This window comes from Saccopteryx leptura, chromosome 7 (genome assembly GCF_036850995.1).
Source record: "Saccopteryx leptura isolate mSacLep1 chromosome 7, mSacLep1_pri_phased_curated, whole genome shotgun sequence".
NCBI classification, from domain to species: domain Eukaryota; kingdom Metazoa; phylum Chordata; class Mammalia; order Chiroptera; family Emballonuridae; genus Saccopteryx; species Saccopteryx leptura.
Window position 1 is genome coordinate 59293008 of NC_089509.1, and position 16293 is coordinate 59309300.

Consider the following 16293-nt stretch of genomic DNA (forward strand, 5'->3'; position numbering starts at 1 on the left):
TGTGTTTTGTTTTGTTTTGACAGAAACAGAGAGTCAGAGAGAGGGATAGATAGGGACAGACAGACAGGAAGGGAGAGAGATGAGAAGCATCAAGTCTTCATTGCGGCACCTTAGTTCAATGGTCGCTTTCCTATATGTGCCCTGTTTGGGGGGGGGGGTGCTATAGCAAAGGGAGTGACCCCTTGCTCAAGCCAGCGACCTTGGGCTTCAAGCCAGTAACTGGGCTTCTGGTCACTGCCTTAGAGCCTTTGAAACAGTGGTTCACTCTGCCTGAAGCCAGCACATTCTTCACCTCTCTCACTTACTTTATTCAGGTTCCTGACCCACAACACTCCTCAGAGCAGCTTTTCCTGTTTCTCTTATCTGAATTGGTACTTCTTTTATTTCCTATCCCTTTATCCTGCTTTTATGTTTCTTCTCAGAAGTTTTCACACCTGAATTTATCTTGTTTGTTTACTTTTGCTTCTAACGCCTCTATGGCTTTTGTGTCCCCAGTACTCAGAATAGCGCCTGGTGTAATTACCTTTTGGCATCCTTTACTGAGTGAATCAATGAAAGAACCTAAGAACAAGACTCCTTATCCACATTCTCCAGGACAGTATTTTGAAAACTTTGTTGATGATGAAGTACAACATGAAATACACATTTTATACAGCATACACATATACACACAAAAATTACTCATTTCAGGAAACAATACTCATTTTTATTTTATGTTTTATTTCAAAAAGAAAGATAGAAGAAAATATGCTAGTTGCAATTAATATGTTGATTTCACAATTTGCCAATAGTCTGCTATATGAAAAACTTTGTTTTAGGGGAAAAATCTGGAAGTGGTTTTGTTCATTCTTGAATTACTCTTTACTAAATCATTACCAGAATTTCTTCATATCCTTAGCCAACACCTGGTCTTATCAGGCTTTTAAATTTTTGCCAGTTTGAATTAAACTCTATTTCCTTGTTTTAATTTGCATTTGCCTGATTACTAAAAAGACTGCTATACCGGAAATCTGATCCTTAAAAACGTATGTAAAACAAATCATTTTCTAGTGCTTCTGGTGGGCTAAGAATTCTGTCAGTACCTTTCATAGGCAAAGTGATTTAATCTTCTACTTTATGCATTTCACAATTTTAGATTCTCATATATTTCATTTTAGTGGCACAAGATTGTATTCCTAAGGACACAGCACTAACAATTTTAGTTCATTCACCATTCATATAGTTGCTTATTTGCTCAACAAATATTTATTGAGGGCCCCTGCTACTCCAGGAATTTCCCCAGACAGACCAACAGCCTCTCCTGCCGCCTACCTTCCACACTATGAGTTCTTTGTCCATTGCACTGTGGCACAGCGACCAGGGGCAGGCGTTTTTTAGGAAGACTGGAAGATCTGGCGACCAAGTTCGTTCCAATCCATTGTTCTTGTGAATTATTATTTGCTCACAAGTGTTTGTATTCATTGCATCAGAAGAAGAACTTAAGGTGTTTACACATGCTCCCTAACTGCAAAGGAATTACTCCAGAGAGAAAAGTTTTGAAGGTTGAAAATGAAGTGTATTCATTTCAAGCGTTTGTTTTAAATGTAAGTTTATAATTAGGGTCTTTTAAAAATAATCAGGTTATTTTACTTTTTTTCTAAAAGCAACTTTTCCCACCTGCTCTTTACAAAAATTTCAGTCTCATACTTTATTTCGTTGTAAGGTCAGATTTAAATAAAAGAGCAATGAAAAACAGCTCACGTTCATTCTGAATTAGGTAATTCTAAATTCTGAAGGAAGATCCCCAAACCACATGAATAGTCTTAGCTTCTATCCACAACAGATCATCTGAAAACGTTATTATCCCATAGATAACTCTTAGCCGTAGCGCCTTTTTTTAAATCTTAAAAACCTCAAGCCTCAGGTAAAACAACTCGGCTTCTTGTGCTTTCTTGTAAGAAATCGGGATTTAACACATTTTGTTGCTTTAGGTAAAGGCGTGGCTACCAGATAAGAAGTGTTACACCCAGAGGCAGTGACTGAGCTAATAGAGTGAAGTTCGAGCTTGGTTCTTTGATTTTTAATTTTAGTAACATAAACTGCAGGCCGCATTGAAAGCCCGAAGTGCAGAGACCCATAGGACTCTCGCGCTATTACTCTAATCTTTACATTTCTTCTCGTAGACCCAAATTCATGCAAAACAGCTTGCTAACCCCCGGGCAATACGAAACAGTTTCGCGCCGTTCGCTCAGGACCGTGCAGCAACGTAAAAAGAGAAGTCCTGGAGACCTAAAAAGAGCCACTTTTCAAAGCGGATTTTAGGGTATTCCCAGAGTTTCACTTGAGTTTACAAAATTTCGGGAGCTGCTTTTTTTTTTCTCGGGGCTGAGCTGGTGGCGTGCCCTATGGGCCGTTACCACAGCTTGCAGGACCTGCGACCCACCGCGGGAAAGCCGGCCCGAGCCCCGCCCTTTGGGGCCCGGGTCTGCGCGCCCCGCCCGCAGGCCGCCGCTGCTTCGTGAGACCGCGGCGCACGCGGCTACTCTGCTCTCAGCTCTAAGCGTCGGCCTGGGCCCCCCTGCCAGCATGGATGCTCGCTGCGTGCCGGTGAGGGCTTCGCGGGCAAACCCAAGGGGTGGGTGTGGGTGCGGGCCGACTCCCTCCAACTCGATGACTGAGTGCTGCTTATCAACTGGTGGCCGTCCTAGTGGCGTCCGCTTAGGCGAGCCCCACATCTTGTACCCTTGGAGGAATTCGAGGGCTGGGGCTGCCCCTGCCGGTCGTGCGCTGCCGGCTCGAGCGAGGTTTGGGGATGAGCGGTTGCAGGATGGTCGGCAGCGCTGGGGAGTCCTTGGCCACATGTGCTCGAGGAGCACGTGCGCGGGAGGGCGGCGGGGGCTGGCGGGTCTCCCCATTGTGTCCGCCGGCTCCCCGCTCCCTAGGAGTTTGCCTTGCAGCCCTCAGCCATTTCCAGCCTTTAGTTCTGGGCGAGTGGGCCCCTCCGCCCGCTTGCACTGGGGCGAACTTGGGCGAGCTCCCCGCCCGCTTCCAACTGCTGGACGTCGGCGGGTTTGAAGTTTAAAGGTCTTGCAAGCTGTTTCTTTAGAACTGAGGTTTGCACATATGGGTGAAGGTGTCTCAGTCCCGGGCGGTGATGAAATGCAATTTAAGGACTTGGTGGACCAAACTGTTTCTGGCCATTCGCTTTTTCTCCATTCCCTTCCCCACCCCCCAACCTTACTCAAGCTGCAGGGTGTTGCCTGAACGGGACGTTACTTTTTGCTTTGAACGGAAACCGGAAAGTAGGGTCTGCCCCAGGAGAGGCTAGAAGATGGGGGTTGGGTGAAAAGGAAGAGAGTGACAAGCTTAAAATTAGTATCAGGGGTAAGGCTCACTAGTTGGGAGGCTGGGGTGGGGGGGGAAGCATGTTGGGGGCGTGGTTACAGAGACACCTCTGGAACTAGAACTAGGCTTTGGCTTTCAGGATGAAGAAAGTGCTCCGGTTCAAATTTAGGCCATCGTGTGACTTGGGTAACCCGTTTCATCTCTCCGAGCCTCACTTTCCCCATTCGTTAAGTGGGAATTATGATAGCACCTTTGTTGCAAGGAATTAATCATAATGTGAAAACATACTTAGTACCTGGCACAAAAAACACCTCCTAAGCGCTATTAGTTGTTACTTGCCTGCCAAAAATTTCATCTCAACCATGACTGTTGACTTGTTTCCATGTCTTTTTCTCCAAACATATATTTGCTTGGTAACGTAATTCTTGGCATGTGCTGACTTGTTAAAAGCCCAGCATATATTTCCCTGACAGCTTCCAATAGAATGCCTCCCATGAAGCTGCCTTGGGTCTCAGACTGCATGCACATAGATTGATGAGTAAAGGGTGATTCCTGCAGTAATCCAGGAACACTGCTGTTTTAGGAGATTGTATCCTTGAGTTCTTTTTCCAGCCCAGTGATCTTGGACAACTTATTTTGTCTCCCTGGAGCCTTGAATTTCCTAACCTGGAAAATGGGAGGGGGGGGGGGTTCTGAGATCCTTTTTAATGCTAGTAGCTCTACTATCATCACATTTTCTTGCCTTTCTAAAAGGACAAAGACTTCCTAAGGTGATGGAATGGAGTCTACTTAGGTGGTTGGATACCATGATCATGAAAATTATTTTATTTGCAAGATAGATGTAGAAAGAAGCCTGACCAGGTGGTGGTGCAGTGGATAGAGCATCAGACTAGGATGTGGAGGACCCAGGTTCGAGACCCCCGAGGTCCCCAGCTTGAGCGTAGGCTCATCTGGCTTGAGCAAGGGATTACTTGGTCTGCTGAAGGCTGATTGATGCTTCTCATCTCTCTCCGTTCCTGTCTGTCTGTCCTTCTCTATCCCTCTCTCTGACTCTCCCTCTCTCTGTCCCTGTAAAAAAAAAAAGGTAGGTGTAGAAGGAAGGTCAAGAATCTTCTGTTTACCAGACCTCTCACATCTTAGCTGTATTCGGTGGGACCCATAGCAGAGGTTGCCCTTTCAAAATTTTCAGTGTAAGGAGTCATTTCTATTCCACGCCTATCCATATTTAATAAAATAAACATGCAGTAAGTAACAAAAAAAATTAAATCTCATTAAATTTTAAATGCCAGAAACTTACCTTTATTTACTTGAGATAAATGCCAATTGCATTCTTTGATGAGCAGTGACAGGCTGTTTCTGAATGAAAATGCATTTTCTTATATCTATAAGTAATTTGTGCCTTATGAAGGGAGTTCTAAAAACTTCAGCCTTGTATAGCACTAAGGGGACTGCAGTAAGCGCTGAAAGTCGGGCCAGGCGAAGAGTGCTGGCGTGGAATCGGGCCTTCCACCTGGGTTTGGAGTGCTGTTTGACCTTTAACTTGGCTCCTTTTACACTTGTTCCTTTGCATTGATATAGTTGATTGGGAAGGACTTGTTCTGAAATCACTCTGCCTCCTGATTGAAACAAGGCCTATTCGAAAGCCTGCCATCTTGAAGTGGAGGTGCTGTCCAGTTTTTGTAGTTTGGGAAATTAGCATCACAGTACACAGCCCAAAGCTTACATTAAAAAGACCTCATTAGCTTGATTTTGGCTGAGGGAGAGTAATCACTACCATTTTCATACTTTTGAAATGTCCTTTTGGAAGTACAGTAATTTTTTTTTTAAAGGGCAGATTTTAGGAATTACTTGGGAACTCAGTATAATGGTAAAAGCTTGGGGGTTCTTCAGGTGTGTAAAGGGGTATGATGTTTGAATAAATTGATAAATATACATATTACAGTTTTTTCTCCCTAGGGATCCCTTTGTAAGATTTTACCTAGTTTTGAAAATATTTTTTGTGGCAGTTGCAAATACCTCTCCTCCTATCTGGGGTATAAGAAATAGACCTGTCCAGTTTGACACTGCTAGACTCAGAAACGATGTCTTTAGTTAGATGCTGTAGTGAGCATCCTCTTTAATAGTATTGCCATTTCTATTTGCAGCAAAAGGATCACAGAGTAAAGAACTTCAAGAAATTCAGATACATGAAGTTGATTTCCATGGAAACCTTGTCATCCTCTGATGACAGTTGTGACAGCTTTGCCTCTGATAATTTTGCAAACACGGTAAGTGCTGCCTGAGAATAAACAGAATTGAGTCTGCAGTGCTCAAAATGCCCCAAATGCTTTGTGCGTGATTAAAACTGCTTGCTTTTTGCCTACATTTCTATACAGCCGTTATGAAAATACAGTATGCACTGTAATTTCATTTCACTTTTTGCTGTGGTTCTAGGTAGTAATTGTTGGAGGTAGATTAGCTACTTATTCTATCCTTTTGAAATGTCGCCTAACCTAACATGCTTGATGATTTGCCATAACAGCTCAGAAATCATTTGTAAACCTCTGAACCATTTTTCTTTGTAACAAAAGCTGTTCTCTTGTAGTGCACTTGTGAATATGATTTGCTCTCTGCACGGTTTATGGAAAATTGGTTCTTGAAAAAAAGAGGGGGAATGCACAACCACATTTATTTATTTATTTTACAGAAACCTAAATTCAGGTCAGATATCAGTGAAGAACTGGCAAATGTTTTTTATGAGGACTCTGATAATGAATCTTTCTGCGGCTTTTCAGAAAGTGAGGTGCAAGATGTGTTAGACCATTGTGGATTTTTACAGAAACCAAGGCCAGATGTCACTAACGAACTGGCCAGTATTTTTCACACCGACTCTGACGATGAATCATTTTGCGGTTTCTCAGAGAGTGAGATACAAGATGCAATGGTGAGTTTGAGAATTTCACCAATATTGAGAAGTAAGGTACATTTCCAGATGTGACGTACCATATTTTTTGCTCTATACGACGCACCTGACCATAAGACACACCTGGGATTTTAAGGAGGAAAATATTCTGAAACAAATGGTGTGTTAAAATATTTAATACAATACCGTTATTTTTCACTCCATGAGACGCACAGGCATTTTCCCCTCCACTTTTGGGGGGGAAAAAAAGTGTGTCTTATGGAGCAAAAAATACGGTACTTACTTTAGAAAAGCTTTTTTTATTTCCTTGTCATTTTTATTTTAGTCATGCCAGAAGCTTTTGTTTAATTTTTCAAAATTTAACACTATGTCTTAAAGCAGTTCTTACTGAAGTAGTCCTATTTGTAAAGCCTAAACATTTTATAGGCTCTGAAAATCGTAGAAACTGGTAAGCTAAGCTAAAATCAGGCAACCTCCAGACTTCCATTGCCACAGAAATCTAGCCGAATCAGAAGCACACGTGTGCTCAAGATTACACAGTCGCATTTAAGTTCCAGTTCCCAGTCCAGTTCCCATAATGAATCTATGAATTTTGAAGACCTGTGATAACTCATGTGCAGGGGCTTGAGTGCAAATAATGACAGTTAGGGCCCTTGCTGGTTTTGCTTTTGCTCTTGGTGCTGCTTTCCTTTGCACGCTGCCTTACTTACCTTTTTAACCTCTTCGCCTGCTCAGGCCGCTGCCGCTGCTGCTGCACCTCAGTCCCAGTCTCCCGAGCATACTGTTCAGTCCTGCAGATGTTTTCTTGTTAATACTTTCTTGACGAGGGAAGCAGTATGTTGATTTGCAGTCAGGTGCATGCTCTTCAGCGCGATGCGGTCTGACTGCCTGGGACCACAATTGAGTGATGCTAACATAAGTGAGTGCCTGGCCAGGGAATGTTTTTATCACTTCCTAACTTAATGGTAATGTAATACCTCCTGTAATCACATGATGTTGGTCCAAATCAGTGCATATTGGAGTTACTGCAAGGGCTGGTCCTAAAATCTGGATGTGACCCCAAATATTATCTATATCCTGAATCACTTCTGAGCATTATATTAATTCTTTGTAGATGCTGATTGTTGCAATCAATAAAATTCCAATCAATTAAAAGTCTACGGAATTCATTAAAGTTTTTTTGTCACTTTATAGTCTCAGTCTGTGCACCCGAAAAGTATGTGCAGAGTAGTAAAAGCTGTGGGGATTTTAGAAGCTTTTGAGTTGTAAAATGGGTCACTTTGCATCCTGTCCCCACACACTCAGTCTCTGGCAACCATCAGTCGTTTTTCTGTCGTGATGGATACCCCTGTTCTGGACATCCAGTATGTGGTCCTTTCTGACTGGCTTGCTTCACTTAGGTTCTTCCATGCAGTGGCATGTGCCAGTGCTTCTTATCTTTTTATTGCTGAATAATATTCCATTGTGTGAATAAGCCACATTTTATTTATCCATTCATACGTTGATGGGTGTTTGGGTTCTTTATACCTTTTGGCTATTATGGATAATGCTGCTATGAACATTCATGTACACATTTTTGTGTAAATACATACTTAGGGATGGAATTGTGGGGTCATGTAGTAACTGTTTAATATTTTGAGGATCTGACAGATTGTTTTCTAAAGTTGACTGCTCCATTTTACATTCCTACCAGCAATGTATGTGGGTATGAAGTGGTATTTTGTGATTTTGATTTGTATTTCCCCAGTGGCTAATCTTAATATATATTTAGTTGTTCATTGCTTACCTCTTGTATGTGCCTTGACCGAGCAAGCCCAGGGTTTTGAACCAGCGACCTCAGCGTTCCAGGTCAATGCTCTATCCACTGTGCCACCACAGGTCAGGCCCTTAATATATATTTAATGATGGAAAACTGTATTACTTTATTTTTTCTTATTTTTAATTATTTTTATTATTTATTTACTTAGAGAGAGAGAGAGGGACAGAGAGGAAGGGAGAGAGGTGAGAAGCACCAATTCTTTGTTGCAGCACCTTAGTTGTTCATTGATTGCTTTCTCATCTGCCTTGACTGGGGGGTGGAGCTACAGCAGAGCCAGTGACCCCTGGACCAAGCCAGCAACCCTGTGCTCAAGCTGGTGACTTCGGTGTTTTGAACCTGGATCCTCTGCGTCCCAGGCCGACACTCTATCCACTGTGCCACCGCCTGGTCAGGCCTGTATTTAAAATATGATTTTTAAAATTTTTAGTCTTTTTTAATTTATTTTTTATTATTAAATTTAATGCAGTGACATTGATAAATCAGGGTACATATGTTGAGAGAACATCTCCAGATTATTTTGACATTTGATTGTGCTGTATACCCCTCCCCCAAAGTCAAATTGTCTTGTGTCACCTTCTATCTGGTTTTCTTTGTGCCCCTCCCCTCCCCCACCCTCTCTCCTTCCTCGCCCCATCCCCCTCCCCCACCCCTCCACCCCTGTTGCCATCACATTCTAGTTCATGTCTCTGAGTCTCATAAAATTTTTAGTCTTATAAAAAGTAGATTAGAGAGGTATCTAGAGTAGTCAGATTTATAGGGACAGTAAGTGGAATGGTGGTTGCCAGGGGCTGCAAGGAGAGGGAGGAGGTTTAATGAGTGTAGAGTTTCAATTAGAGAAGATAAAAAAGTCTTAGAGATGATGATGGTGATAGTTGCCCAACTACACGGATATATTTGATTCCAGTGAACTATACACTTAAAAATAGTTAAGATGGTACATATTATGTATATTTTACCACAATTAAAAGAAGAGTAGATTGAAGCCTTGAGACATCTTTACTACAGTTTAGTATTGCCACAACATTAAAACCATGTGTATAGGGGAGCACACTTGTCCCTGGAGGAATTCCCTCTTTTTTTTTAAATTTTATTTATTGATTTTAGTGGGGAGAGAGACAGGAACATTGATCTGTTCCTGTATGTGCTCTGATCAGGGATTGAATCGGCAACCTCTGCTTTGGGACAATGCTGTAACCCAGGGGTCGGGAACCTATGGCTCGCGAGCCAGATGTGGCTTTTTGATGGCTGCATCTGGCTCGCAGACAAATCTTTAATAAAAAAAATAATAACGTTAAAAATATAAAACATTCTCATGTATTACAATCCATTCATTTCCTACTGCTCATGTTCATGGTTACGGGTGGCTGGAGCCAAACACAGCTGTCCTCCGGGACAACACCAAATTTTTATGGATAATGTGTAACATACATGGGTCGTTGTATGGCTCTCATGGAATTACATTTAAAAATATGTGGCGTTCTTGGCTCTCTCAGCCAAAAAGGTTCCTGACCCCTGCTTTAACCAAACGAGTCATTGGCCAGGGCATGTTCCTGTAGGAATTCTTTTGAAATATATAAAGATCTATTTTTAAACTAAAGAGAATTGGGATTTTCACGTTTAAAATAATTGGTTTAGAACCACTGGCCTAGGGTCTGTGCAGATAGTTTATAACAATGTGTCCCAGGTAGGCTACCTGAGTTAAATTACACTCAGATTGTTGTATTTATTTATAATTCCTGATTTTGTTACCCAGAGCTGTCAATTAAAAATGACAATTAAGGTGGCCAATTAAAATTTATTTGATGCAAGTCTTTTGTTCAAAAGGAATTTGTAGTCATGCTGGTGCAGCCTGTTCAACAGACAAGTTACTAATGATTTAATTGTTCTGGTTAACCAGAGATTGCAGTTAGACCGTGCAGGCTGTAAGACCCGCAATCAGTGTCGGCGTTCTGCACCTATCCGAGTGGCCATGAAGTTTCCAGCCCGAAGTACCAGGAGAGCAGCTAACAAAAGAGCAGCAGCCCCCAGACCCTCAGAGAATTCTGTGACTGTGTCCAATTCGGATTCAGAAGATGAAAATGGCATGAATTTTTTGGAGAAGAGGGCTTTAAATATAAAGCAGAACAAAGCAATGGTACGTATCAGGCTTGGAATATGTTAGCATGGGCTCTTCCCAGCTTTTCCCTAAGCCACTTGTTGCTTATCTGGGTAAAGAATTGTTTTTGGTGTAGCTGTGATGTCTTGTGCTTTAGTGTGTTTCTTTCCTTAAACCAACTTTTCTATTAGTCTTGGCAAATGTGTAGAGGGAATCAGGAACTTTGAGCTGTACTGCAATAATTTCCAGAAGTTGTTCATTTTCATCAATTATTCTAAACCAGTACCTTCTGTTTTTGTTTCCTTCCTTTTTAGCTTGCAAAGCTGATGTCAGAGTTAGGAAGCTTCCCCGGCTCGTTCCCTGGACGGCACTCCCTCCCGGGCCCCAGTTCCGTAAGTGCCAGCCCTTGTTTGTCAGTAGTATTTGGGGCAGGCCTAAGGTAGGAGTATTACGGTATTTAAAATCCAGTCTCCTTACCTTGAGTGGTGTTACAAGCAGAGGAAACCTGGTAGACCTCTGGGGGCTCCTCCTTTTGCCCTGGGGAAGCTGTGGCCTCCCTCTGCCGTGCCTGTGCGGGGCTCAAACCCCTTTTGGTTGGTTATTTTTCTTCTTTCCAACTAAACCTCAAGGGCAAGGAATAAAGATAGGAAATACATTTTCTGTATTCCAAGCATTAGCATATTTCTGTCTCATAGTAAATGCATAATGTTTTTAAAATCTGAGAAGGAAAAAAACAATTTCCTAACCAAATCATGGCCTAATATGTGTGATATTCTGAAGTAACTAAGCTGGTGCACCTCAGGGGAATTTGATGTCTGCTGTAGTACAAAAGAACAGACTCTTTCCCTTGAGGAGAAAGGGAAGAAGCAGCAAGGGCTGGAAGGGGGGAAACCACATGTGTTACTACTTTCGTGAAATGTAGAAACGGTGGGTATGTGTCAGGGCTCAAGAGGTGTCCTAAAAAAGGTTGTTTTGGAAAACAAGATTTGGTCTTACATCTTTATTATATAGATAAATAAATTCTCATTTTGAGAGAAATCGGGCTTGATGTTACAAAAGTAAATTACAATGGCTATATCCTTTTTGGGCTCATTTCCCGTGCATTATAGAAAGGACAAAGGAAATTAGAAAACAGCTCTCCTGTTACTTAAATGAAAATATACCAAGGAAGAGGTGCCATTTCTCTTCCATTTGGAATAAGTGGGTTCCGTCATATGTGTTTTGTTTAGCGATCAAAGACACCCCGAAGGCGTACATTCCCAGGAGTTACTACTAGGAGAAACCCCGATCGGAGAGCGCGTCCTCTCACCAGGTCAAGGTCCCGGATCCTAGGGTCTCTGAGCGCTCTACCCACCGAGGAGGAAGAGAGAGAGGAGGAAGATAAGTACATGTTGGTGAGAAAGAGGAAGACCGTGGACAGCTACATGACTGTGAGTCGTCCACATTTGTGCTTGTTCTTCTGTTTTCATTCTGTAGGCCAGTATCATATATACAACACAGGTACACAGCCCCCACACTAAGTGATTCCCATTGAGCATTCTTCTAAAACAATTCAGAGTTGTTCATGTCACACCAACTTATTTGATGGTAGGAATTCTTTGGTGTATCCAGGTCATTGCTAAAGGTCTTGACATATTTTGGTGTGGTTTCAGTCTTACATGAATTCTGTCATGGCCACAAAGTTGTACATTTTTGATAAAGATGATCACACTCTACCTTTGTAAGGTTTCTTCTTAGTAAGAGTTCTGTTATGTTCCATGAGGCTTAAACTTAGGATAAGCTTTGCTACACATTTGTGTGGTTTCTCTCAAAGATGTATATTCTTATATGAAATGAGGTGAGCCCTGGTTAAATAGGCTTTGCTACATAACCTGAGTTTTACATGGTTTCTCTCTATGATGGAGTCTTAACGTTGAGTAAGGCTTGAACACTTGAATATGTTTTATCTCAATTATATGTGTATGGTTTCTTTCTACTTGAATTCTTGATGATATCCAAAGCTTGAGCTTTGAATAAAAGCATTGCCACATAAATTAGGTTTATAATGTTTATATTTAGTACGTATTTGCGAATTGGGTAAAAGCTTTGACGCATCCACTACATTTGTAAAGTTTCTCTCTAGTTGGGGTTTTCTTATGTTGAATAAGATATGAACTGTCGAAAGGTTTTATCAGACCCACTAATTTTTTAAAAATATTTTTATTTATTGATTTTAGTGAGAGGGAGAGAGGTGGAGAGAGAGAGAAAGACAGGAACATCAATCTGTTCTTATATGTATCCTGACTGGGGATTGAACCAGCAACCTCCATGCTTCGAGGTGACACTCTAACCAACTGAACTGTTTGGCTAGGGCATACCTCTTCATTTTCTAAATTTTCTCTGCTATGTATGGATTCTCTTATGACTCCGAAGTTGTGACTTTCTGGGATATTTGACGATGTTTGTTAGCATGCGAGGGAGTCAGTGTTTTCCTCATCAGCTTTTCCTAGTTGTAGGAAGGAATCATTTCCATGGTGTCCTATAAACTCAGATTTTGCCTCTTCTTTACAAACCTTGAGAAAGATTGTCGGGTGAATTCTCTGTGAAGAAATTATAAATTAAGATTCAAAGCTGGGGAGCGCCAGTAAGAACACTGTTCCATGCCTGTTATGCAGGAAGATGACATGCCCAGAAGTCGTCGCCCCGGAGCTATGACCCTTCCTCATGTAATTCGCCCCGTGGAAGAAATTACAGAGGATGAATTGGAGAACATCTGCAATAATTCTCGAGAGAAGATATATAGCCGTTCATTGGTAAAAGCCTCTATGTTATGTCTGAAAATGTGAATGTCTGTGCGAGAGGAGGAAGAGCTTCTATCCTTAGAGTTTTGCTGATGTTCTGAATGTTTTAGCATATGGGGTGTGTTCCTGTGTTTTTTCCCTGTGAGAAGAGAGGGGTTGCCTGACCTGTGGTGGCACAGTGGATAAAGCATAGACCTGGAACACTGAGGTCATTGGTTCAAAACCCTGGGCTTGCCTGGTCAAGGCACATATGGGAGTTGATGCTTCCTGCTCCTCCCTCCCCTCTCCCCCCTCACTCCTTCCTTCCTAAGATGAACAAAGTCCCCCCCAAAAGAAAAAGAGAGGTTTGTAGCATCCTTGGGATCTAGCCCTCTTACAAGTCTTCAGTAGCATGAAACCTTTCCTCTTAATTTGGAAATGGATTCGTCCAGCATATATTTACTGTGTATCTATTATGTGTGTCCATGTCGATCGGTGCTGGGGATATGATGGTGTGTTAAGCATTTGGGGCAAGGTATTTTTGGGGTGCCTTTTTTGTGTGATCTTTACTTGAAAAAAAAAAGTAGGTTTGATAATATTGTTTGCCAGTTGAATGAAATCACCATGCTTGAGATGTTTTTTGTGCCCTAGCATATACAAGTGTATGTAAGATGCAAAATAAGATTCAAAATGTCAGACTACCCATAGGAAGGCTATTCTTTCATTTTACCACTTTTCTTTACAAAAAGCAGTGGTGTTTTTTTCCCCCTTGCTCTTTACTTGTAGGGATCCACCTGTCATCAGTGCCGCCAGAAGACCATCGATACCAAAACGAACTGCAGAAACCCGGAGTGCTGGGGCGTTCGAGGCCAGTTCTGTGGCCCCTGCCTTCGAAACCGTTACGGCGAGGAGGTCAAGGATGCTCTGCTGGATCCGGTAGGGGCCTGGACGGGGCGGTCCGGTGGTCTCGTAGGTCACATACCAGCTGATCGGACCAGGAAGGTGACATCAGTGAGACGGATGAGCCCTTAGTGTTATGGGACTTGGATTTCAGGAAAGGCAGTGAATTCACAGTGTTGGTGCTAGACAGGTGTGAGCCTCTTTCGGACCTCTTCAGTACATGACTGTTTAGAGGAATTCGACTCTCCATTCTCCCTGGGTAATTGCTGCTTGCCCTTCTGTGTTGGGATTTCCTAAGGGAACATTAGGCATGACTAATGGATATTAACCATGTTAAGATTTTATTTTTAAATTAAAAAATTTGAGATTTAAAAGCAATTGGTACTTAACCTTAAGATTAAATATAGAAGTAGCTAAGTAAGGGGAGAAGGAATAGGTTTGATTTCATTGTGCCGTTTCATAATTCTCCTTTTCAGAACTGGCATTGCCCACCTTGTCGAAGAATCTGCAATTGTAGTTTCTGTCGTCAGCGAGATGGGCGGTGTGCGACTGGGGTCCTTGTGTACTTGGCCAAATACCATGGCTTTGGGAATGTGCATGCTTACTTAAAAAGGTAATGGTTGGTTTTTTTCTTTTCCACACCCAATCTTATTTCCATTTCTGTGTCCTAATAAATGATGGTAGAAGTTACAGCAGTATTATTGTGGGTGGGGGGTAGTAGTTCAGGTGTTGACCAGAAAGGTCATTGAAAGTCTTTTGGAGTGTTGGAAACATTTTGCATCTTCATCTGGGTGATGGTGACCTGTGTGCGTGCATGTGTGTATGTAAAAATTCAAATTGTACATTTAACATGTTACGTTAAAACATGTATGTTATAACTCTATAAGACCATTTTTTAAAGAGTGAATTAGGCTTTCAAAAGAGAATTCTTAATTTGAAACTGATACCCTGACATGTTTCCTTTTCCCTTTTCAGTCTGAAGCAGGAGTTTGAGATGCAAGCATAACATTTGGAAGATCCACCAACCTGCCTTCCACTGCACAAAGCTTCCTTGTTAAAGTTTTTAATTTTGTTGTGTGGTTGAAACCCGAGTTAAGAATTCTGATAATCAGTCTCTTATAGGAAACTGAAATCAAGTTAATCTCATTAGCTGTGTTCCGAGCACCGTGGACACATCACTAGCTGTGCTTCACCCCCTTGCTGTTTCTTGCTTTTCCGTGTCCCTCACCCCCCCCCCCCCCCACAGTGGTTTGCTCTCACCATCTCGTTTCTGAATTCTTTTTAAGTGACAGTTTTACGAAAGCATGTTTGGTTTAATTGGTGTTAAAATAGCCCTGAGTCCACCTACAAAACCAAGCACTTAGAAACACAGTAATGGTGTTAACTAACTACATCTATTGAGACCAGCCCTCTAACTTGTTTACAAAAAAACAATGGGTGTGGTTATCATACTAGCTGACATTTTTAACAAAATCAAAATCTTAAAACCATGTGGAAGAATGAGGTCATTGTTGGAAAATGGGATATGTTACTTTGGATTTCTCATGAGAATATTTTGTGGATTGTGCTTATTATACTAATTATCACAGCTGAGATTTAGTTGCTGACTTTTTTCCACCATGAGGTTGGGTGGCACATTGGGCTTACACTCACAACCCAAAGGATTGTGGGTAGTGCTGTACTTGCAGTCATTGTAGAAAAGACATCCTAGGGAATTAGGATGGTGAGGCTTCAGAAATAGGCTGGTTTGAGTTCATGGTATAAAACTTCAGCATAATGGTAGTTTGCCAAGTTTATTTCAGTTCATAAATGGAACGTAGTTTAAAAAAATTCTTGATTGTTTTGCATGGAAAATTAATACTAATAGGGTGCAAATTGTAGTTTTGCTTTCTTAAAGAAATTTTAAGCTAGGCACAAGTTCGTGTTCAGCTTTTAAGCACTTTTAGAGCAATGAAGAAGTGCCTTTGGGGATCGGTGACTTTGCAGTTTGTTACTTTGACATCTCTGCCAATTTAGTTTCCGGGCAGATTTCATGTGTTTCCTCCCCCATTTTTGCATTAATCAAATCACTTGGTAGAGGTGGGATCTATGTGTTTGTCCATTTTACTTTGCATGTGCAGTCTGTCACTGTTCCCAGTGTTTGATGCATAATTGGACCTTAAATCAATAAATGTAAATAGATCTGTAATGCTTTTATATAAATTTTTTATTTTGATAATAAAACATTTTATTCTAACTTGTCTGCTTTTTAAAATCTAATGCTCAGTGTTAACTGCACTTAATGTTAATTGTTTTTCTCATATTTAGACAGCAGACCGTTTCTTCCTTTTCTAGAGTCCCTTTTGTGTTAAGTTTCTGAAGGTCAAAAGCCAGCTCCTTTGAACAGGGCCCAGCATGGTGATATGACTAATAGCTGTGATCAGAAAATCAACCGAGATAGATTGCCAGAGAGAAAATAATACATGGCCACGAAGCTTTGCAGTGCTTCCTTTTA

At 41.6% G+C, this 16293-nt stretch overlaps 1 protein-coding gene across 2 annotated transcripts; it reads left to right on the forward strand.

Annotated features, from left to right (window-relative positions):
• Positions 1–2386: 2386 nt before the first annotated feature.
• CDCA7 (cell division cycle associated 7) lies at positions 2387–15614 on the forward strand. Of its 2 annotated transcripts, XM_066345997.1 has the most exons (10): positions 2387–2586; positions 5469–5591; positions 6011–6247; positions 9943–10179; positions 10455–10532; positions 11370–11570; positions 12795–12932; positions 13686–13835; positions 14276–14412; positions 14775–15614. In XM_066345997.1, exons 1-10 carry the CDS (start codon positions 2566–2568, stop codon positions 14803–14805), a joined length of 1353 nt encoding a protein of 450 aa, XP_066202094.1. In that variant the 5' UTR covers positions 2387–2565; the 3' UTR covers positions 14806–15614. The 2 variants fall into 2 exon arrangements, with proteins under 2 accessions (XP_066202094.1, XP_066202093.1); XM_066345996.1 differs by lacking the exon at positions 6011–6247 and having other exon boundaries at positions 2406–2586.
• Positions 15615–16293: the final 679 nt, after the last annotated feature.